General features: G+C 37.7%; 1 protein-coding gene and 1 non-coding gene across 2 annotated transcripts; one reads left to right on the top strand and one right to left on the bottom strand.

Moving 5' to 3' along the window:
* The first annotated feature begins 9,742 nt into the window (after nt 1-9,742).
* Nucleotides 9,743-9,850, top strand: LOC111881353 (U6 spliceosomal RNA). Its single transcript, XR_002846799.1, has one exon. It is a non-coding gene; the product is annotated as a U6 spliceosomal RNA (small nuclear RNA).
* A 1,096-nt stretch (nt 9,851-10,946) lies between these two features.
* LOC111881348 (tRNA (guanine-N(7)-)-methyltransferase) lies at nt 10,947-13,097 on the bottom strand. The gene is made up of 3 exons (XM_023877746.2): nt 12,949-13,097; nt 12,741-12,793; nt 10,947-11,902 (listed from the first exon to the last, which is right to left on the bottom strand). The coding sequence occupies exon 3, from the start codon at nt 11,878-11,880 to the stop codon at nt 11,119-11,121; it is 762 nt and encodes a 253-aa protein (XP_023733514.1). The 5' UTR covers nt 11,881-11,902; nt 12,741-12,793; nt 12,949-13,097; the 3' UTR covers nt 10,947-11,118.
* Between the last annotated feature and the right edge of the window lie 12,313 nt (nt 13,098-25,410).

Below are 25,410 nucleotides of genomic sequence, written 5' to 3'. Positions count from 1 at the left end.
CTGAAAAGGGTCAAACCAATATTTTTGAGTCAATTATTTATTTTTAAGATATTTGAATCAAAATAAACATACCAAACTACAATTCATGAAAATGGAAAGATAAAAATACGTATAATTCCAAACTTTGTTATAAATAACTGACCGGCCTCGTTCCGGTGCAAAATTAAAAATCACCCAATCAAACTTTCCAACAATTATACTATACCTAAAACAAGTAAACATTCAAATCTTTGGGCTTGAAAGTTTCAATCATGTTTGTTGGGCCTTTGTGGCCCATTATCATGATTTTTGGGCCCAAGGGATAATAATAAATGTTATTGTGTCTTCTATGACCCAATTTCATATTTTAGGGACCCTCAATGGCTTTTATGTACTATTGGGCCTTAGTGGCCCATTAGTATTGCTAGTAAGGTCCAAGTAAATCAAATGCGAAATTGGCCAACGTGTCCTTCGTATACCCAATAGCCATAAATAATACGCGGGACTAGTAGGACCTTGTAATCCTCTTCTCCTCGTTTATTAGGCCTACCTTCAATTCAGTAAACATATACAAGTCGTTAATCAATAGTAATCAAATTCATGTTAGATTTAGTGAGTAATAGCGGGCGGCACCTCTATGGGTCGTCTGTACTCTGTAGTTATAATCAAAGTCTCCTGGAGGGAGAGCGATAGTTTGTGTATAGACCTATACGGGGGTGACTCCCCCACACCTCAGTTGTTCGCTACATTTAGACTCGGCCAGTCTAGGGTGACAAAATCTTAAGATCAATTCCGGCGTTCGTTAGAATGCCAAGACAGACAAACTAGTCATTATCATGTATGATTATAACGACTCACATAAACAAATCTAACACCATCCGAGTAATCAGGGAAAAATCATAATCATTCGTCGTGACGGTATAACAATTTGAAACAATTATATTTTCTTTATCGGAAAACATCGGGTTTTTCGAGGAAATCAACACCATTCATTTGTATTTTTCAATAACTATAATGCAAAACTTTTCATTTATACACGCTTTGAAATCATTCATGCATAAACCGATGGATCTTCACACTTTGGTATGAACAATTGTCTTTTTCAGAAAATATCGGGTTTTTCTGGGTTTTATAAACTAAACAAACATTTTCAAAACAACCATTCTTATGAACTCACCAACATTCCACATGTTGACTTTTTTCAAAATAACTTGTATTCTCAGGTAACAGGTAAGCTGAGGAGTAATATCAAGTATGTTAGGGTGTTGTGCTTTTGAAAACTATCAAACAATTTATGTTATGGATTTGTAATGTTAAAACAATTTACTTGATGTGAACAATGTCAGTTGTAATATATTGATGCATGGTGATGTTTATGTTATGATTCATGTATATTCATTGTGATGATATTCAATTTAAGTCACGCGAGCTCTCGGACGTTTCCGCCGTCTGGTTCGGGGGTGTGACAGTTGCATAGGCGTAGCTCACTTACAGCGAGTTTTATAGAAAATCGGGCTTCTCTTGGAGTAGCGTTTCCAAACCGAAAGACCCTTTTTTCTCGGGACTCCGGGAGCCTCGGGGCTTCCTTCGGGTACTAAGGGGTTTACCTAGGCTTTTAGGGGGGGTTAGGACACTTAGATAGAGAAAGTGTTTAGAGAGAGAAGTGAAAAATGGGTGAAGAATGAGGCTGCCTTCGGTTCCCTTTTATAGGCCTCAGCCTTCGATCTACGCTGGGCATACCGAGGCCTTTACGCGGGGCGTAATTCGGATTGAGCTTCCAGTTGTCTTCGCACGTGGCCTGATCTCGGAATGGATAAGAACCGGAGTATGTGGGGCGTACCCATCCTTGGACGAGGGGCGTAGGCGAGGCGACATGTCACTCATCCAATGTGAGGCTTGATCATCATCGAACGGCCCAGATATTGCCACGTCAACAAATCTCACATCAGTTTCTCAACTTGCACACTCAACTTCTAAAATTCGTATCTTTCGCATAAGAGCTCCGTTTTCAACGTTCTCTATATCCACGCGTAGGCGGGAATGTACTCTACAACTTTCGTTTAGACTTCATCGGCTAATTTTGAATTTATTTTAAAAGTTATATTAGTAACAGGCCGAGACAGGATTGGTCCGTTAAAATCTCATAACTTCTTCATCCGACGTCCGTTTTCGTCTGTCTTTTTATCGTTATGCTACTATTAACGAGATCTTTGATTATCGTTTAGGTTGAGTCAGGTAAAAACCGTTCGATCTAAAATTCGAACTAAGGGTTGTACACTGCTAAGCTGAAACTTCGAAAAATCATAACTTCCTCATACGAAGTCAGATTTGGGCGTTCTTTTTATGGATGCTCTCGGTTTAACGTATTCTATGACTGTCGGTTAGATCGCTAGGGCTAAAAGTCACTCTATCGTAAATTCACTATTTACGCTTCCCGGTGTCGTGCCGGTTCTGTCGCAAAACTTCAACGGGTCATAACTTCTTCGTTATAACTCGGATTTTGGTGTTCTTTATATGTACGGAACCCTTGAGACATATTCTAAAACTTGGTTAAGTTATTTATTCTAAATAATCTTTTGTTGAAAAGTTATTTTTGACCCCTATTATCTCTAGATTGACTAGCTCGGATCTACAGGCGTTACAATTATCTCCCCCCCTTAGGATGATTTTGTCCCGGAATCATCAACGAAACAGGGCTCACATGATGACTCCATACGTTATCTCTTCATCCTAAGTAATAACCGTAACTTTGATGTTTCTTCGAACGAGTATCTAACTCTTGGACTCCTTGACTGCAGGCGGTGCTCGATCTTGCACATGCTCCCTATCTCACGTTAGACTCCAAATTATGACCTTTAAGTCACAATCTCGATCCTTACTGGAACTCCTTCTTCTTCTTAATGCACTTAAGACAAGTCCTTTGATTTCCACAATAGACTGATGGGTCGTGTTCTAATGAACTCTCATCGTATGTTGTAATGCTTAGACTCAGGTCTTTAAGAGTCAAATTCCAGAACAGACTATACCTTCCTTCATGTTCTAATGTGATACAATCACATTTCAACATGTGGCATTTCTAGCTACCAACTTCTTTAACAACGAGCGCGATCCTTCTATTAATCGCTTTGATTCTCTTCAATCTTCTGGCTTAAGTTAGATGCTACATCAAACTTGGTTCTCTAAACCACGTAACATACTTATTGTAGTCGGACTCAATTTGATATGACCACTCGGGTCGGAATAACAATCATCTTCTTAGTTATTACCGGAATGATGGTAACAACATATTTGGATAAAACGGTATCAATTACTAGCTTCTTGGTAACCTTGTGACTTTCCCTGATCCAAGCATGACTCCTGTGCTTCCGGTAGTATAGGCCTCTACTACCATTCACACCTACTCATACTCATCCCAAGTATTGTCTCGCAGTTTTCCAAGTCATCATACAAGAAGATCACATAACAATTTAACACACCAAATAAAAAAATGAAGGTTTTATATTATTCCTTAAAATGATTACATAGGTGTTCAAGGTCACCCTAAATTATGCCTCTAGTAGGCTACATCATACGATACTATGGCTATTGCATAACTCGATCTTCGGATACGAACTTCTCATCCTTGATTTCTTGCGTCGTTTTCTGCCTCGTCGAGGATCATGTGGAATGCCCTTGGCCTTGGTGGCGTTTATGGCATTGTTGCCTCGTTTTTCTTTGGGCAGTCTTTAGAAACATGCCCTTCTTTGTTACATCTGTAACACACCCTCTTGTTGGATGTACACTTGGTGGCGTAATGCCTTGTTTTTCCATATTTGTAGCAAGTCACCTCCTCGCTACATTTCCTGAAGTGTTTCTTTTTACACTTCTCGCACCACTTAGCTTCACCTCCTCCTCCTCCTTTAGACTTTGAGAATTTTCTTTCCTTGTTGGACTTTGAAGATCCTTCATACTTCCTTTTCTTGCCAACTTCAACTTTCTCTAGACCCTTTTCCTTAATCTGAGTCTCAACATTCCTGGCTGCCCAGATGGCAGCTTTCAAAGTAGTTGCTTGCTTGACCATTGGACCAAACTCCGCTGCTAATCCATGGGCAAACTTGTTGACCTTAGAGAGCACAGTGGGAACTAGGTAAGGAACAAGCTTCATCTTCTCTGTAAAACTTGCAGCATACTCAATGACACTCATCCTTCCCTTCTTCAGATTTTGAAACTCATTATTGATCTCTAGAAGATTCTGCTCAGAGCAGTACTACATTTTCAGTTGCACCACGAAATCTTCCCAAGATATCTTGCTTGCTTCTCCTTTGGGCATCGTATTAGCTAGTAGTTTCCACCAGCTTAGTACTCCAGACTTTAACAGAGGAACTGCGAGAGCGGTCTTCTGTCTGTTGCTACACTCACAACTCTCAAACTTTGTCTCCATCTCAGAGATCCCGTCCATAACTTCCACCGGTGTTGGGCTTCTAGAAAGACTTGAGGGTTTGGATGCCATGAAATCCTTGTACTTTCATCCACTTCCATCATTTCCTCTATCTCGATGGTTTCTCCTAATCATCGGCAAATCAGCTTGACCAACTGTCGTGCGGTAGTTCCCTTCCTCAGATTGCTCAGGTATTAGCTCAGGTTGCTCAATGGGCATGGTAGGTTCGTCCCTATTTTTATGCAACACCTGCTTCATTTCTTCCCTTTGTTCAACTAACATAGCCCGAATCATGGCTTGTACTCCATCCATGGTAATTAGTTCAGGTGCAGCTTCTACTACAACAGGTATTTGCTCAACCACTGGAGGTTGATTCCTGTTTGCGTTCCCGACTCTACTTCGGGTCCTTGACATTTCGATCTATACACCAATTTAAACGTTTGGTGTGTAGTGACGAGAATTTAGATAAGAAAGATTTTATTTATGATCGATGTGTAAATCTCCCTATTACTCTGAAAAGTTACATGTCAGTTCTAATACCGTAACCAAACGTTTAGAAATCTGAATACATAAAATTTCTAGATCCGGTCGGCAACAGACCATAGATCCGATCAAATGATAACATCACAATCATTTAGCACATAAAGCAATTTTAGGCATCTTCCCTAAATGAGCTAGTGTTCGTGTCTATTTAGGTGTACTTTCCTAAAATATATTAGACACACTCCTCACGATCATCGCTTAGCATTCTAAGTTTAAGTCTAGAAATAAATCTTTATTCCTAGTTCGCTTAAACTAATTCTCTGATACGAACTGTGACATCCCCATTTTTCACGGCCAGAAAAGACCGATTTTGTTTATGCTTTATAAAAATCAGAGTACCTCTTTTAATAAAAATGTTGCGGAATTTGTTTCCAGAAAAACATGATAAATACGTTATCAAAGCACTTCCGAAGAAATGTATTTTTATCCATTTTAAAACATTTGGGATGTCATCTTCAATACAGAAACATAAGCATAAACAGAACTTACATTCATTTACACTAGTGATCTACATCTCTTTTAAATCCTTCAGTGTAAAGTAGCTTCATATCAACACCTGTGATGTAAATAAACTGAGTGGGTCAGGTTGGGAAACCTGGTGAGTACATAGGGTTTTCAACCCACAATAATATAATTATTATGTTTAATCATCAAACAATTAACCCAATTAACCATCCTCATTATCTTCTTTAATCTTAAGGATCTACACTAAGAATCAACTATTCCTCGTTCATTTATTCCTAAGGATCATCCTAAGGAATCGGCACGAAGTCCATCGTCATCGGGGTTTAGGCACCAAGTCTGCATAGTCACCAGGATTTATACAACAGGCACTAAGTCCGCATAGTCGCCAGGGTTTAGGCACTAAGTCTGCATAGTTGCTAGGGTTTATACAATAGGCACTAAGTCCACATAGTCGCCAGGGTTTTGGCACCAAGTCTGCATGATCGCCAAGGTTTAGGCACCAAGTATGCATGATCGCCAGGGTTTAGAGTACACCGGGTGAAAACAACGTTCACAACACATACAGGTTGCGAGCATGCTAGTGTTCCAATGGACTGTCTAGAATAATCCGTGGTTGTCATCCATACTCTGCTAGATGACGGGGACATCATTTGGGAAAAAGGCTTCTCACATCATCCACCTCTCACCCTTACCTCATGGTTTATATCACCTATCAACTCATCATCCAACTCATATTTCATCTACCCATGTTTTACCCAACATATTATGTAGATATAAATACATATACAGTTTAAATCATATAAAACTTGTATAAAATCGTTCATCCAGCATAGATGGCAAGTATACAGATAATATGCACACATAGCACGTAGTTTATATAAAATACTTCATATCTATGTGTAAGATGAAAGTAACTATGCACTCACCTGATAAGGTGGTGACTCGGTACTCGGACAACACTTCATTATCTCAAAACAATTTTCCTCGGACAAAATCTAGTATCAATACCACTAGTGTTTAGTCTAATGTTAACCACGACTAATTAATAGTCTAGCTATTATTATTATTATTATTATTATTATTATTATTATTATTATTATTATTATTATTATTATTGTTATTATTATTATATAAGCATTAAACAACACTCTATATAACTCATAATCATAGCCCAAATAATTATTTTAAGGTCCTAATAATGTTACTATAATTATTTAAAAGCTATATTAAAAGTTCCATAGGCGTAGCTCACTTACAGCGGGTTTTATAGAAAATCGGGCTTCGCTTGGAGTAGCGTTTCCAAACCGAAAGACCCCTTTTTCTCGGGACTCGGGGAGCCTCGGGGCTTCCTTCGGGTGCTAGGGGATTTACCTAGGCTTTTAGGGGGGTTAGGACACTTAGAGAGAGAAAGTGTTTAGAGAGAGAAGTGGAAAATGGGTGAAGAATGAGGCTGCCATCGGTTCCCTTTTATAAGCCTCAGCCTTCGGTCTACGCTGGGTGTACCGAGGCCCTTACACGGGGCGTAATTCGGATAAAGCTTCCAGTGTCTTCGCACATGGATTGATCTCAGAGTGGATAAGAACCGGAGTACGCGGGGCGTACTCGTCCTCGGACACCCGAAAGTGTGCCTGAATCCTTCAAACCAAGGCTCTGATACCAACTTGTAATATCCCAAAACAACGATAAAGTTTTTTATTTTTAAAACCAACAGTTTCAAACATCAAATTGTTCAAAATATTCCCAATACACAATATCAAATCATCAGAGTAATAATATCCAGAAAAGTGAGGAAAAATATGAGGGGAGGATGGTGTACCATCTCGTCAGGCTCTTCCCTTTAGTACCAGTAGTACCTGAAACCGAAAACAAAATTGTAAGTACAAAACTTAATAAGTTCGCCAAAGTACCATAAACCAAACATATGAATATGGGCCCCACCTTGGGGTGTATTTCAACTCAGTAAACAACTATGGTCCCCGCCCTAGGGCCTCGCCCTGGGTATATTTCAACCCGAACATGTCATAACGGGCCCCACCCTGGGGTATATTACAACCTGGCATACCATAATGGGCCCCGCCCTGGGGTATATTTCAACCCGACCGTACAAAAACAGTGACCAAAACTCAGAATATATGTCAAAATACCTAAAACACCCCTAGGTCAAACCATGGTCAAAGTCAACTGATTCATTAACTCGGTGAGTACGTTGGGCATTCCTAACTCGTATGCGGAGCGTACTGTTTCCCAGACCAAACGTCGAAGAGCTGACCATGAACGTGAAGGGTACGCTCATCGTTCGCGACTGTCACCCACTCAATCCATTAAGTGCTTAATCATTAAGCACTTACGTCCAAAATCCAGATGTAAACCCTAAAATGTTTTATTAACCATATAGTTTCCAACTTTATGGTTTTGCATGACTAATAAGACTTTATCACCAAAAACCCTAGTCTGTTGATCCATTAAGACAACCTAGATGATTCATAGGGCGTTGACGGAAGACAAAGTGGGCAGCTGTACAGGGTTCAATTTTTTTATTATATATTATATATATACATTTATTTAAAAATAAAAATTTTATAATAACGATAGGGGTCGTTTTTTCTGACTTGAAATGTAAGGATATTTACATCCTCAGGATCGGCGTTAAAATGATTCAATCAATAGATGAGCAATTGAAAGAATTCAATAAACATAATCAAAATGGCAGATAAGCAACTTATATACAATAAGGTGTCAATCAACATAATCTAATTGGAAAATAATTTTCTATCACGAATGAAAAAATACAACTGTTTTAAAATGTGGGTTAAACAGTTATCAAAGTTGAATCACACAGTTACGATTCTCACAAGCTACTCTAACGAGAAAGCTCATATCAGTGATGAACTCTCACACAATAGGTCATAATTCTCTCACATAAAATTTTATAATAAATTGAGAGACTTATGGAGAGTTATCGACCAGTGCCCTTCATGAGGACTGAAAAATGTATTTATAAATTGTTGGGATATAAATATAAATAAAACCTAATTATACTTGCTATAATGTCATCATCAGATCTTATATAATATCTAATCAGTGAAACCAATATAATGTGTCAGAACACTCCTATAGGTTCAACTTTGATTACTTTTTCGAATTTATAACACAAACATAAATAAACCTTAATTATACTTTCATTTATCTTTTTGAATGATCTGAAACTTATTTTTCGCCCACAACGACAGAGTTACTATTCCTTATTTTTAGCTACTTCCCAATAAAAGTTGTGTAGATTTATTATGAGATTCGTTATCAATTCAGCAAATAAATCATTCCATAGCTAAATGACTTGATTCTTTTCATTTGTTAGCCTTAAATCATTTGGTTCTAATGGCCCAAATTTGATCAAGAAAAATTACATTAAACCACTTCAATGTTTCTTCATATTGTCTAAGGATAATGACTTAGGAGTAGGGCTCTAAATGAACCAAACGAACACGAACAATGTCTTGTTCATGTTCGTTCGTTTAAGTTAGCCGAACAATAAACGAACACGAACGGATAAATGAACGAGATTTTCTTGTTCATATTCGTTCGTTTAACAAATTACTCTGTTCATATTCGTTTATTTATGTTCGTGAACATGCTAAACAAACTTAAAAAAAAAAAAAAAAAAAAAAAAAAAAAAAAAAAAAAAACATAATTGAACACATATGAACATAAACGAACATATAATATAGCAATATAATAAAAAATAATTGAATATAGATGAATATAAATAAACTTAAGCGAACGAACGTAAACGAACATCATAAACGAACGTTCATGAGCATAAATGAACAAACGAGACCATTGTTCATGTTCCTTCATTTAACTAAACGAACGATAATTTTTGTTCATGTTCGTTCATTTATTAAATAAACGAACTTCCCGCCGAACAGTTCACGAACGTTTCACCGAACATTCAGTTCGTTTACAGCCCTACTTAGGAGGGTAATAAGGTTTCCAGTTTGTTCGTATTAGGTCACTAAGGTTTTTTTTTTTTTTGTGCGTATTAGACCAATATGGTTGCTATTAACGTTTAGAAATAGTCCTTTTACCGGTTTTAACCGGTGAAAATGACTATTTCTAAACGGTAATAACAACCATATTGGTCTAATATGCACACAAAAAAAAACCTTAGTGACCTAATACGGACAAACTGGAAACCTTATTACCCTCCTAAGTCATTAACCCTAATTTTAAAGACATTGAGAATATATGACCATCAACAGTAAACTACTTCGTTTATAACTCGTGTCGTCCCATATAACCTGCTACTCCTCTATATGGCGAAGCTCTTCATCTATAGTCGTCCCTTTGGGGACATTCGATAAAATTGGAACGATACAGAGAATATTAGCATGGCCCCTACGCAAGGATGACACACACAAATCGAGAAATGGTCCAAAAAAAATTTTAATCCTTTGTCGCCTTCTCTGGAACCCTAATTCCCTTTTCAAATGCTAATAGAATTTAATTGCAACTCTTACGTTTCAGTAGTTCATCTGCTGAAGTCATGATCAAACAACATGTAGATTCTATGGTCAGATTGATCTTCTTGTTGATGTCTTTAACCATTTGTGGCAAGTAAGGGTGATCTTTTTTTTTCTATAAAGTCTCTTTTAAGTTTTTTTACTTTTCCTGAGTTTCATGCTTTATAAACTTCTGTTTATGTGTTGTATATAGTCTGTATGTGTTTGTTTATGTGCAGATTTTTTTATTCATCTTGAAACTTCAGTTTCTTAGTTCATGTTGTGGCTTTGCTTTTTATAAAATAATTGATAATAGACATCATATGCATTGGTTTTACATTTCCATTCGTTATCAAATGTAGACATTGATGGGAGGTATCAAAGTGAGATTGTTTTTGTACACATAGATGTGTTCATGTAAACATTTAAATGACAAAAAAAAAAGTTATTGATAAAATGTTGTATATTTATGTAATGAAGATCATCAAATCAATCACATTGATTAGTAAGCATGTTTTATAAATAATTAACGTTAATGACTTAGGAGGGTAATAAGGTTTCCAGTTTGTCCGTATTAGGTCACTAAGGTTTTTTTTGTGCGTATTAGACCAATATGGTTGTTATTACCGTTTAAAAATAGTCATTTTTACCGGTTAAAACTGGTAAAAGGACTATTTCTAAACGGTAATAACAACCATAATGGTCTAATACGCACAAAAAAAATCTTAGTGACCTAATACAGACAAACTGGAAACCTTATTACCCTCCTAAGTCATTATCCCTATTGTCTACTAAGACTACAAATCATTTACTTCGTCCTACGTGGCAAGAAAATGCCACATCATTTGTGCATGTGACTTTATTACAGTTTGTGTACTTTTTAAAACCTAAAAATTATAGTTTTTGGTTGCCATTCATGGTTTCTTCCAGAACTTCTTAAGTTTTTATTTAAGTTCCATCTTTGTGGTTTGTTCATGTTCTTCATAATGATAACAAAATCTATTTATTTATTAAATTTATAAAATCTTAAAAGCTCAAGAAAATAAGAAAACATTAAATTACAACTACCAAAGAGGATGAAAGTGTATCATACTAGCATGACCTAAAGTTCAAAATACTTGTAACTAAATTTGCTAACAATTTATCAAAATCAAGAAAAAACATAAAAATAAAAAAAAAGGAATTCGACATGAAAACAAATATAAAAAACCAAACCTACTTCATCGCAATACGCCTAAAAACCGCTGTAAAAGTCTGCCCTCCATTTCTCTCAACTTTCTGTCCTTCCTCCGTTGCACATTTCAAAAGCTTCACAACAGGATCCGCTTCAAGTTCTTCATCTGTAAGTCCTTCAAACAACGGATGATTCTCCAAACAAGATTTCATCCACTCTCCAAGTTCTTCAACATCTGTAATGGTGTATATAATCCCACCTTCTTTAATCACATAAGCATATTCATCCAACAAAAAAGGGCTTATAACACGCCTTCGATGATTCTTTTCTTTGAAATGAGGATCCGGGAACAGGAAAAACATCTTTGAAAGCTGTGATTTTGAGAAGTAATTCGGGATGTATTTCATGGAATTGGTTCGGACTACAGAGACGTTTTGGTATTGATTAGGGTTTGAGATTCGAAGAGCTAGAATCCGTTCTTTCACGTATTCCGTTACTTTGTCTCGCAATTCCATTCCGATCATGAGGGTGTTGGGAAAGAGAGTTGCGAGGCTGATTAAAAGGCCGCCGAATCCGCATCCGATGTCGGCGAATTCGATCTTTCTGGAATCAGAATCGGAATCGGAATTGGGAGATGGGAAGAATTGAGGGAAGTGGAGGGAGTAGTCTACATGGTGAGGGGAGATTGGAACTGGGAAATGGGAATCGCTTAGTGGGTTGCTGTGAGCGCGAGCTCTGTAAAACCGTTTTCTTGGTAACCGAGTTGACTTGCTGATGCAGGGGTTTGACTCCTCCAACTTCATGTTAGAAAATTTGATTCAAATTCTGCAACAATTTTAAATGTTATGAAATGATCTCAAATGAATTACAAGAAGCCTAAAAGCATAACATTTAGAACACTAAATTCAAACGTACAAAGAAACAGAACAAAAGCAAAATCATGAAAATGTTGGGACGTTTTGAAAGTAAAAAGTTGCTGATACAGATACTAATATGGTAATTAAAAGGGCAAATGAACCAAAGTTGCTACATGCATAATCTAGAAGGAGTAAAAGGGTACTCAGGAATATGGCTAAAATCTGTTAGAGAGAGAGAGTAATAAATAGGGAAGATGATTTCATTTGTGGGGAGTCGAGAACTTTGATAGTGTAATACGTTTGTATTGGCTCTTAAGCTTTCTGCTTAGAGAGAGGGAGATTCCCTGGGCAATCTTTTAGATTGTGTTATCATTTAATCAATTAGTCTATTTCATCATCTTCTTTCTTTCATTCTGTTTGATCATATTTCATCAAACCCTAATTTCTGTTCTTCATCAGTTGCCATGTACCCATAGTACATACTATGGAGGTTTAGATTTGAGAAAAAACATAGTAGAAGATGATGGATTAAAGAAGATATGCAATTTTTAAACTTTACATATGCGGAAAACCTAGACTGTGATAGAGAGTATGGAAGTTAAAGAAAAAGATTAAACAAATAAATATCTAGATCATGGATTCTAAGAAAGAACAAGTCACTACTTCGAAACAACAGTATTGAATAAGGGAGCTTTTAGACAAGACAATTAACATGATGAAGAGATGATGAACTACTCCTGGAATAAAAAACGTCGCAAGTAGATAAACAACTTAATTGGTTCAAACAATAAAGCCATTGAACTCACATGTTTTTAATCTGGTGTTTTTGGCCTCGTATAATTGGCGGATGAACTGTTTCCTGCAATTAAAAGGATAATCAACCAAACAAAATGTTTCAAATCGAGAAGAAAAGAACTTGTGAGAAATCCGCACACATTGTCGGTGTATGTGTGTGTGCGTACACGAGAGAGAGAGAGAGAGAGAGAGAGAGAGGGAGGGAGGGAGAGATTCTACCTGCGTTGCTGCTTCTTCAAGTCTTCAATATCTTCGGTAGACGAAGGATGAAGAATTAAGGCTGAAATTGGGAATTAGGGCAAAATCACAAAATTGACCGTTCCATCTAAAGGGCTTCTTAGATGGTGAATTACACATTTCTACCCCTATGTTTTCGCAGTTTGTCAAATTCTTAGTGCAATTCACTTCATTTTTCGTGTAAAATACAATGATACATGTCTAGTTTAACCTTAGGGGGTATCTTTTCGAAGGCAAAAGGATTTTTGGGAAAAGTTCCAAAAAGCCAGGTTTCCGTGACTTTTCTAAAAAGTTAGTTTTACTTCTATAAAAAAATCCAAAAGAAGCTTTTAGGGAGCTTTTAGCAAACATCTTTTCTCTATTATCTTTTCCTAAAAGTTCTTTTGCCCTTTCAAAAGATATCTGAAACACTCTCTTATTTATTTAAATAATTATTAATAACTACCATCTTAGAGGTTGTTTGCAAGGTTGTTAAGATTGGATCTTACATATAATTTATTTTACGGTTTGTAAGATTGAGTTTGTAAGATCAAGATCGGGAAGATCAAGGGATCCTTGGATCCCACAAAACATTATATAGAAAGGTAAATGATCATATATAAAACTTTTTTCCGTATATAATGGTTAAGGAGTTCAAAAAAGAAAAGTAATCGGTTATATGGTGACATGGATAAATAGCTAAAAAGAGTATTAATAGCCAGTCTAATTATTATCATACAAAACAACAACTCACAACATTCATGTTATTTGCTTTAATACATCATTGTTACCAGAGTAAATCACAGAATGCAGAAGCATATGGTGTGTGCTTTGCAATCCTCCTGAGCTTTTCCATTTCAAACTCGAAGTACCTGAAACATACACTGAAAATCATAAGCACGAAGCTTAGTGACTTCCCCAAAATACCACATACCATACATATCAACATATATTGGGCCCTGCCCATCATCCGGCCCCACCCTGCATCGGACCTCGTCCAGCATCGAGCCCCATCCGACATCGAGCCTCGCTCGGTATATAGATCTGTGAATCATCAGGCCCCACATGGCATCGGCCCACACCTGGTATAAATATATAAACGTATAAACATATAAACACAGAACACATGCCAAAATCACAAAGATAAACAGCATACAAACTACCCTTCGAGCCCTGCCCGGTATCGGGTCGTACCGGTAATCATTAAAACATATACATATAACTAGCATACAATATACTCATTAGGCCCCGCCCGACATCGAGCCCTGCTCGGTAAACATAAAACACATAACACATGCAACAGTCATGCAGGCAACAAGCATACTAAGCATAGCAAACCATGAGCCGACATTGGTGCCTTCGACCCGCTAAATACAGTAAGGAAACTCACCTTGCACTGTCGAATCTTAGAGAAAGAATCCTTAGCTGCTGGCCTGCAAGAATCCTCGTGCTATCAATCACAAGTTAATCATCCATCAATAATCAGATCCGACACACACTAAGTGTCCAAACTAGGGTAAAAGACCTTTTTACCCTCTTCATAACTTGGCCCAATTCAATAATCCAAAAGCCTAAAATGAAACCCAAACACTGAAATCCATTCCTGCTGAGTATGTGGGGCGTACTCGGCTAGTACAATAAGCATACTGGCTTAAGGGCTTGTACGATACGAGTAAAGGCTTGTGCGCCCAACGTATTCCTCCATTTAGCCCAATCTCATTTTTCTTCCTTAATCCGATAAGACATTGATCCACAACATAAATCTGACTTCCTTGAGCGGGATAATCACGTAAAGTTGCTAACTTTATGTTCATGTATGACTAAATGAAGCTCTTAAAGCTTAAAAGGACTTATTAGGTAACTTAACGTGTGCATGTGACCTTATGTCACACCCCCCAAACTAGAATGGTGGAAACGTCTGGGAGCGAATGGAGTGACTTCATGTATAGCATCATAACAGTTGGATATAATGAATCATAGCATCACAAACATTCATACATTGAGAATACAAGTTTACATTGTTTACAAACATTTGTTAGTCAAAAGTTAAGTACAACCAATTGAAAAGTAGAAATCATGATGTTGTGACGCCTGCCCTCAAAAAAAATTTTGTTATACTTGCTCATTGGTTTCCTGAGAATACAATGTGACAACCCGAAACTTTTATTATGTACGATTGGTCAACTTTATCAACACTAAACTCGATTCTGTCATCTTTTAACTCTGTTTAAGGGTTTGTTTAAGTGGTCTAAGCTTGAGTACAGCCGAGAATAAAATTAGGAATCAGTCAACAAGTCGTATAAGGACAAAATCGGGCCATACACTGTAACAGCCCGGAATCTCAGGTATTGTTAAATTATGTTTTTGGGGTGATTTAAGAGGGGACTCGGCGAGTTGGAGCCTAGACTCGCCGAGTAGGATCGCAGACTTGGTCGCGGGTTCGCGACTGGACTCGACGAGTCCGGATATGGACTCGGCGAGTCTACGCTGTTTAGCGAAAACCCTAACCGTTCAGGTTTGGAACGTATATAACGCACTATATGCCGTCATTGTCCGTCTTTTAGTCGACTGAGAAGAACCCTAAGCGGCTGTGGGCATCTAGAGCAAGATTGAAGGCCATTGGTGACTTGAAGAAATTGTTGTGCAAGGAGGAGAAGAGTCTTGGCTAAAGGAACTGCAAGGGATTCGAGTTCTGAGGTTTGTAGATACAGAGAGTGCGTTATTCAGGTAATATTTCGGATCATTTCTGTTATATTGATGTGTGCATGGAATTAGGGTTTATGGAACCCATTTGGTGATTAGATGGATTATTACATTGTTACCCAAACGAATATAACCCTGTATTAGGACCCTTAGAGGTCCAGAAGGTCCCATGTTTGTGTAATTCGGAACCATACTTATCTCAGGAAGCAGTTTGATCGACTGCATGACATGGACTCGCCGAGTCCAATGAACAGACTCGGCGAGTAGCTTGGAGATTAACTAGGACTCATCGAGCTGTTCTTCAGACTCGGCGAGTGGAGTCGGGGTGGCCCCGCGATTCTTCCACGAGGACCTCGTCGAGCCAAGAGGGATACTCGACGAGTAGAAAGAGAACATCAGGGAAAGTTGGGGAGGACGTCTAGACTCGTCGAGTCGCCTTTGCACTCGTCGAGTCCGGTCAAGTTGACCGTTGACCAGAGTTGACCTGCATGTAATTTCTTAGGGTCAGTTGTCTTGAATGATAAGAGTATTAATAAGGGGTATATGGTATTATAGGGAGTCTGTAGCTCGGCGGATCGAGCACGAGTGATCCGAGATTTGCTAGCTTTCGATATTCACGAGGTGAGTCTTCTCACTATACTGTACCCGGAAGGGTTTGACTGTGTGACCGGAAGGTCAGATATGATATGTGATATGTATGCTATATGTGGTAAGTTATTTGTTATATGTGCTATGTATGTTATGTGGGCCGGAAGGCAATATGTTATCGGCCGGAAGGCGATTATGTTATGGGCCGGAAGGCGTTGTGTTGAGGACCGGAAGGTCAGGGCCTGGAAAGGCGTATGTGCGTAAGTTGTATATTGGGGAACTCACTAAGCATTTATGCTTACAGTTGTTATGTATGTGTTTCAGGTACTAGCGAGGACCGTGGGAAGGCGCCGGCGTGATCGATACACACTGAAGAATGTTCTTATGATCTTGGGATTTAGACTATTTGTATTTGACATAATACTTAAACTATTTATGCCTTGTTTTGAATGGAAATTCTTTATTTTTAAAATGAAAATTTTGTTTGAAAATTTTGCGTTGTTACAATTGGTATCAGAGCGAGCGGACGATTCAGACGCTGGAAGACATGCTTCGAGCGTGTGTGTTAGACTTCGGGGGTAGCTGGGATGCATATTTACCCTTAGCAGAGTTTTCCTACAACAACAGCCATCATTCGAGCATTGGTATGCCACCTTTTGAGCTGTTGTATGGTAGGAGGTGTCGGACCCCCATTTGTTGGGGAGAGGTGGGACAGAGAGTGATGGGCAGCACAGAGATCGTGCTTCAGACGACAGAGCAGATTCAGCAAGTTAGACAGAGGTTATTGACTGCCCAGAGCCGACAGAAGAGTTATGCAGACAGGCGCCGATCCGAGCTTGAATTTCAGGTCGGCGACTTCGTTCTCCTGAAGGTCTCTCCTTGGAAAGGAGTGATTCGATTCAGGAAGAGGGGCAAGTTGGGGCCCCGGTATATCGGGCCATTTCGTGTGATTGCAAGGATAGGCCGGGTAGCCTTCGGTTGGAGTTGCCAGCGGAGTTGGGACAAATCCACGACATTTTTCATGTGTCGCAATTGAGGAAGTGCATAGCCGATGAGTCGGCAGTGGTTCCATTAGAGGATATTCAGGTGGATGCGAGCCTGAATTATGCCGAGAGACCAGTGGCCATCAGGGATCGGAAGATCAAGGTTCTGAGGAACAAGGAAGTACCTCTGGTGTTGGTTCAGTGGCAACACCGTAAGGGGTCGGAAATGACTTGGGAGCCGAAACGTGAGACGCGGGAGCAGCATCCGGAACTATTTTCAGAGTGATACTTCGAGGGCGAAGTCTAATCCAAGTGGGGGAGAGTTGTAACAGCCCGGAATCTCAGGTATTGTTAAATTATGTTTTTGGGGTGATTTAAGAGGGGACTCGGCGAGTTGGAGCCTAGACTCGCCGAGTAGGATCGCAGACTTGGTCGCGGGTTCGCGACTGGACTCGACGAGTCCGGATATGGACTCGGCGAGTCTACGCTATTTAGCGAAAACCCTAACCGTTCAGGTTTGGAACGTATATAACGCACTATATGCCGTCATTGTCCGTCTTTTAGTCGACTGAGAAGAACCCTAAGCGGCTGTGGGCATCTAGAGCAAGATTGAAGGCCATTGGTGACTTGAAGAAATTGTTGTGCAAGGAGGAGAAGAGTCTTGGCTAAAGGAACTGCAAGGGATTCGAGTTCTGAGGTTTGGGGACACAGAGAGTGCGTTATTCAGGTAATATTTCGGATCATTTCTGTTATATTGATGTGTGCATGGAATTAGGGTTTATGGAACCCATTTGGTGATTAGATGGATTATTACCTTGTTACCCAAACGAATATAACCCTGTATTAGGACCCTTAGAGGTCCAGAAGGTCCCATGCTTGTGTAATTCGGAACCATACTTATCTCAGGAAGCAGTTTGATCGACTGCATGACATGGACTCGCCGAGTCCAATGAACAGACTCGGCGAGTAGCTTGGAGATTAACTAGGACTCGTCGAGCTGTTCTTCAGACTCGGCGAGTGGAGTCGGGGTGGCCCCGTGATTCTTCCACGAGGACCTCGTCGAGCCAAGAGGGATACTCGACGAGTAGAAAGAGAACATCAGGGAAAGTTGGGGAGGACGTCTAGACTCGCCGAGTCGCCTTTGCACTCGTCGAGTCCGGTCAAGTTGACCGTTGACCAGAGTTGACCTGCATGTAATTTCTTAGGGCCAGTTGTCTTGAATGATAAGAGTATTAATAAGGGGTATATGGTATTATAGGGAGTCTGTAGCTCGGCGGATCGAGCACGAGTGATCCGAGATTTGCTAGCTTTCGATATTCACGAGGTGAGTCTTCTCACTATACTGTACCCGGAAGGGTTTGACTGTGTGACCGGAAGGTCAGATATGATATGTGATATGTATGTTATATGTGGTAAGTTATTTGTTATATGTGCTATGTATGTTATGTGGGCCGGAAGGCAATATGTTATCGGCCGGAAGGCGATTATGTTATGGGCCGGAAGGCGTTGTGTTAAGGACCGGAAGGTCAGGGCCTGGAAAGGCGTATGTGCGTAAGTTGTATATTGGGTAACTCACTAAGCATTTATGCTTACAGTTGTTATGTATGTGTTTCAGGTACTAGCGAGGACCGTGGGAAGGCGCCGGCGTGATCGATACACACTGAAGAATGTTCTTATGATCTTGGGATTTAGACTATTTGTATTTGACATAATACTTAAACTATTTATGCCTTGTTTTGAATGGAAATTCTTTATTTTTAAAATGAAAAATTTGTTTGAAAATTTTGCGTTGTTACATACACCCTCTTGATAGGTGTGTACAGCCGCACACATGGGTGTGCGGCTGCTTGACAGGTGTGCAGCCGCACACATGGGTGTGCGGCTGCACACCTATCCTCCATCCGCACACTCACCCCTATATATAGAGGGTGACCCCCTTCACTCATTCTTTTCTTTTGGCTGCACTCTACTTTCTCTTTCTAGTTTCTCTCTCTAGAATCCTCATCCAAGAACACTTCAAGGGCCTCAAAAAGGTGAAGTACTCCATCATTTAGCTTGTTATACTAGTAAGACACCTTGATCTAAGCCTAAAACTCTTCATGTTCTTCGTGTTCTTCATCACTGTTGGATTAGTGTCTAAGTCCATAACTGTAATTGGTATATACTTGACCCGACCTGGCATGGTCCATTTGGGTTGCATGGCATTGGAACATTTGGGTATAACTTTTAATGAGAAGAAGATATATGTGACATATTAATATATTATAAGTTCTGATATATTAATATGAAATCATATTATTTAATTAGTATGGATCAAGAATTAATTTGGAATTAATTTAGTGATCAAAAAGAGACTGATTAAATATATGGGGGATTGATTGTGTAAATCATTGATTCTTATATATGTGGGCTTATGATCCATGATTCCTTATGTTGGGTTTAACCCATGTGGTGGCCTATGGATACTCTATGGAGGTTAAAACCCATGGAGTATAAGAAATGGGTAAAGTCATGGGTTACATGGTGTAACCCTAATGTGCACACTATATAAAGACCCCGTTGGTTGGTGAAATGGGCACTAGTGTATACACAAGAGGGAAAGCCAATTTCTATGAACTCATATCTTCTCTCATGGTTATTCCAAATGTTCATGGTGTTGTGTGAACCATTTGAGGTGTCACATTTGGGGCACTAGGCTCTTGAGCTCCATGGAATCAAGCACCAACAAAGAGGTATGTGATTCTACTAGTTTTAGATTACTTGTACTTCATAATATGCTAGTTAGGATAATACCTTGAAAAATTAATATTTTCATTTATAATAGAGAAAACATAGATCCAAGCTATTCAGGGTTGCATGTACACTTAGGAGTGTTAGAATGCTCAAAACCCAACAGTGGTATCAGAGCCTAGGCTTGTTTTTAGTTATACTTGATGCAAACTGCTTAAAAATTGAAGTTTTGTGTTGTCTGGACAGGGGACTTGACGAGTCCATGAAGGGACTCGACGAGTCCAAGGCAAAATGCATCCAACTCCCCAAGTTAGTTCATGCACTCGACGAGTTGGACCCCCAAACAACATTTCTTCGAGTTTTGGTGCTGGAATTGGTCTAGAATCATTACCTTTGACTGTTATGGACTTATAAAACCTATTTTTTAATATGGTAATGATTATGTTAAACCAATTTCAATGCTATAATCAAAGTTTCAAGTTTATATATGTTTATGTAATTCTTGAAAAATTGTTGCTTATGAATGTTCATGCTTGTGAGTTTTAGTTAGATCATAGGAATTATGTGCAAATTGTTTTGTTAGTATAATTCTTGATTTTAATGAAATTGTATGAACTCTATAACTTGTCCTCAAGTTATATGGATTACTAAAAGTTTTATGTTTCCTTAATTTATGAGTTAGTCTAGATTAATAAATAAAATTGTGTTTTAGTTGTTTTCAATCCATATTAATCTAAAAGAAGTTCATAAAATATGTTTTTGTAACTTGTCTTCAAGTTATATGATAAGTCATATTTATGAATCTTAAAACTCATAAAAGTGCCATAGGTTACATAAAAATGAAGAGTCTTTTTCATTAAACAGTAGTATGACTCCATAGATTGTCCTCAAGTTATGGATGTTAAAGAGTCACTTCTTTAAAAGATGTTATTAAAGAATAAGGAGTTACATAAAATAAAGAGTCTTCATTTTAATGTACATTAAACTCATAAGTTATGAATATGAAAAGGTTTTGAATAGTTTCAAAACTTGCCCTCAATTTTTGGAATTTGTAAAGTCTTACACTCTAATACTTTAATTCCAAATTAAACCTTAGAATTTTAAAAGTTTAAAATTTAACCCTTATACTATTATTATAATTTTAATTATATAGATATGTATAAGATAAAGTCAATGTTACCATTAGTAGGCCTCATTCACGAAGCCGGTCTATAAGGGGGATATAAGGTTATTGCCTATAAAATGGCAGTTTAATGGGTGTCCACTCTCACCCACCGCTTCCTTGACTGGTGGAGGGTCGTTAGCCGAACGGGTAGGGTAGGACTATAATTATCCCTTCATTAAAATTATAATGATAAATACTAAGTAACTAAACACTTATAAATTCCCAATCTTAGTTACATAGGAAAATGTGAAAAGGTGCTAACCCATGAAATTACACTTTGTACCTTACCAAGTCGTTAGTGGAGCTTGTGTGGTTAACCGGTACACTAATAAGGACTACTAAGAGTAGAAAAGGGTAACTTGACTTTATTATAGATCGGTGGAGCGTGTGTGGTTAACCGACACATCAATTAGGTAATATAGTTAAGGGTACCAAGTCAATTTACATGGTTATTCACACCTTGTTTGTGATCCTTGGCATCCCAGTCACAAACTTGAGAGGGCACAATTGAGATTCAAACATGCCATTGAAAGTTCAATGTATCTCAAAAGATCTAGGAGTTTCAAATCCAATTAAAACTTAATTATATTTCGTTTTTCATGGTGGAAATTGGTAAATCGTCATTTACTTACCTTCAACTATTTTATAACTCGGATTACAGCATCCCTCTTCCAGTTATAAGTAGGTTATTAGGTCCTAGCCTTAATATTTCATATTGAGTGTTATATTAAGGACTTTAAATCAACTAACCTGAATTTCTCCCTTATAGATGTCTCCTTCAAACAACTATGGTCTTCCCAAATCTTCAGGAACAAGCTTCCTAATGAAGATGATATCCCAAATGGCAACCAAGGTGAAAGATCAATCCATTTGTAGTGCATTAGTAGGACTGGAAATCATACTTCACTTCCTCCACCTCCTCCAATAAATATCCCTATCCCACAAGTTTCAGGACTTGATAAGTTCTAAGTCACTCAATCCCAATTGGCAAGCAAAGTCTATATGTTCTTACATCTTAAAGGTTAAGTCACATATTGACAAGCCGGGAGAGGCGGGTGTCGAAGTCTTGAGGTAGCTGGCTGTTGAATTGGTTCTTCAGTCACTCCCTGATGACAGATCACGACATGACCCTTAATGATCTTACCTATTTGCTTGATGATGCTGAATCAACAATGATTTGGAGCATTGGTAAAGCAAATTAGACTAGAAGATCCACTTCCCAAACCTATTTGGACATTGACAATGGTGACATTGGAAGTCCAGAAAAAACTTTCTCTTCCCAATTGAAAGGGATCGGACATGGTCAAGTCGTTTGACCTAATGGTAAGGAGAAAGTTGAAGTCTGTGATAATCCCATATGCCATTTCCAAAGAGTCCATATATTTCTTTTGCCAATAAAAGGGACATTGGTTGCGAAGCTGCCCATTTTACCTGGAATATCATAAGGAAGGTAAACTCAAAAAGGTTTGACTTTGCTTCGGGTAAACTCTATTAAGTCTCATTTTTAGATTCTTAATACATGATGTAATGTAATTACATTTTGTTGTTTTTGAAGAATCAAAGGAAGCTTAAAGTATGATTATGCTGATTCTGATCGCGAAGATGGATTTCGATCGCATGGTCCGATGATCAGAATTTTGAGTTGTTGCATAAGAGTTATGATATATATATATATATATATATATATATATATATATATATATATATATATATATATATATATATATATATATATATATTGCTTTGAAATAGACAACATAATGTTTTTCACATGGATTTGCATTGTAAGGATAAGTTTTTCCGCAGGTTTTTAAAATAAAAGAAAATTTTTGTTTTATTTATTTTTATTTTCCTTACAATGACATTTATGAAAAATTGTTGTTTATATGTTTCCATTGATAAGCAATATTGGAAAATGGATTTGATTATGTTATTTGTGGTAGTATCATAATTTACCAAATAAGGAAAGATTCTCAACACCTAAGTTTCAGTTGGATAGAAACTTGGAATCATGCAAATTGTATTGTGTGATGAATGAGGTTTTTCATCTTTGAGAAATTAAGAATAAGTTTTTGTTCACATGTATGTGTGATTCAAGTAAAGGACTAAAGGATTGCGTACACTTGGTTGTGTACTGTTCAGGTCCACCATAAAAGGTTGATAAGATTATTCGTTATGATTTACTAAAGTTTAGTAAATATGCTTATACTTACAAGTTTAAGTGTAATTCTGAAACATTGGAAAAGTTTCAATATATGGCAGAACGGATAAGAAGAATCAAATAAGTCAGAAAGATTAAAGTTTCTCCAATCTGAAAAGATGGGAGAGTACTTGAGTATGTTGTTTTATGATCATCTTATTGATTATGGAAAACCATGTCACAATTGATCCTCTAAGGACACCTTACTACATTTGTTTGCCTAAGGAGGGGAATCATGAATTGTTGAAATGGTTAAATCAAAAGATAAATCATACTTTGTTCCAAAGTTAAATCTTAGATTCATACTCCAAGATTGAGCCTTGAGTGATATAATCTTAAGAAAGGTTTAAAACACTTATCAAATGTAGAGTAAAATGTTTCCTTACTCTTGTACATTTGAAACTGGTAAGTTGTGATGTTTTGGATAAAACAAAGACCAACTAAGACCAATTGTGTGAAGTGTTTAACCTGATAAGAATCCACACTAACTCTTGGATGTTTGTTTTGTCAAGGATGGTTCTTGACAAAGAGAATCTTATATGTCAAGAGGACAGTGGGAGTGTTGAGATTGTTTCAAGAACGAATAAAAAGCATTAGTAATCACTAGCCCACGACTTGAGGTTTGTAACCTATCGTGTTGACACTTTCTTGTTTCTGGTCCATTCCAGTTTATGTTGACCATGTATGTGAGTTCTAAGAGTTATCAATTGTTTGCATAACAACCTAGAAGCAATGGTGGGCCCTTGAGCTACCAAGTGGCAAGAAGATAAGATTGCACAAGTTTAAGTCCATATGAGTCTAAATTTGTCGGTAACCTTGTCTTGTGATTATGGTTATGACAAATTCACATGGATAGGAATACTTACACCATAAAATCTAAGTGTCATTAGGTTTGTCTCCAATTCATAACAATGATGGTGAGGAAACTCTTTCATTAAGTAGGTTTTAAGTACATAGCAAATATGATATTTGCATTCTCAAAGTCATTAGTGGAGCGCATGTGGTTAACTGGCACACTAACTTAGACTTGTGAGAATGACAAAAGATCTAAACATTATGATTATGGTAGCCCTCCTAATAATTGTTTAGACACACATGTGAGCTATCTAAGGAAAGGTGTATGATTTTGATAAAGTCTTATCAAAGCAATCTCGTATCAAAAATCTGAACTTTGGTAGGAAAGTCGATAAAATATTGATTTCTAGAAGTCCAGTTGATCTTTTGGACACATGTCAAAGCTAGTGGGAGCATAAGTGTTATGCTAGTAAGATAATAATCATTATGCTAGTGGGAGCATGATTATTATGGTACATGTTGCAAGTTAGCAATGTTAATTATAGGAAACAAAAGTTTCAATTCGCTTTGAAAAGTTGTTTTGCTATAATTAAGGGAGAGGATTTTATACTTCATTTCAATTCTACATGCTTAGATTGAGATTTTAATCAACTTTAGTCAAGAATATATTTGAGTGTTATGCTGGAAGGGTTCAACATAAGGAAATTCTATATATGTTGCGTTCTCAAAAAATTTGATTATGATTACGACATCCCTCTTCATAGTTCAAATTATGAGAACATGGTAAACAAAAATTTTATAGCATGAATCGTGTCCCATATGCTTTGGGTATAAGATTGATTACATGTGCTATAATATTTATTCATTCTAAAATTTTCCAAATGCATAGGGCATTAAGAGGGAAAAAGGAATAGAACTGGATATGACTAAAATTATTAAGCAATTGTCGAGGACAATCTGAGGTTTACCAAAGATTGGTTGCTCATGGATAATTGGAAGTATATAGTTAGGACCATATTGACATGTTCTAAAAAGAGGCAACTCTTTTTCAAAATTGATAGTCAAAATGGTAATATGGAATTGTTTCCATTGGTGGAAGTTATTATTTGAATCTGTATAAGATTAGAAAAATATAATGCAAAGAAGGATATTTAAAGGAATTAATGTACTTTCAATTTGAGACTTCATTTCCATGGAATTGCTTTCCATCGGAATACTCTGTAATGTCTGTGACAAGTCTTTGTGACTTCTTGAGAGAATAAGATGTTTACGCAGGGACAAGGTTCGAGAACTCAAACGTT

Source organism: Lactuca sativa, chromosome 5 (genome assembly GCF_002870075.4).
Source record: "Lactuca sativa cultivar Salinas chromosome 5, Lsat_Salinas_v11, whole genome shotgun sequence".
In the NCBI taxonomy this organism is placed as follows: domain Eukaryota; kingdom Viridiplantae; phylum Streptophyta; class Magnoliopsida; order Asterales; family Asteraceae; genus Lactuca; species Lactuca sativa.
Note: the sequence above shows the minus strand (reverse complement) of the source record. Positions and strands in the feature narration are given on the sequence as shown.

Bases quoted from the DNA above. Each gene is read 5' to 3' on its own strand.
- LOC111881348 (XM_023877746.2), bottom strand. From the start codon at position 11,880: ATGAAGTTGGAGGAGTCAAACCCCTGCATCAGCAAGTCAACTCGGTTA.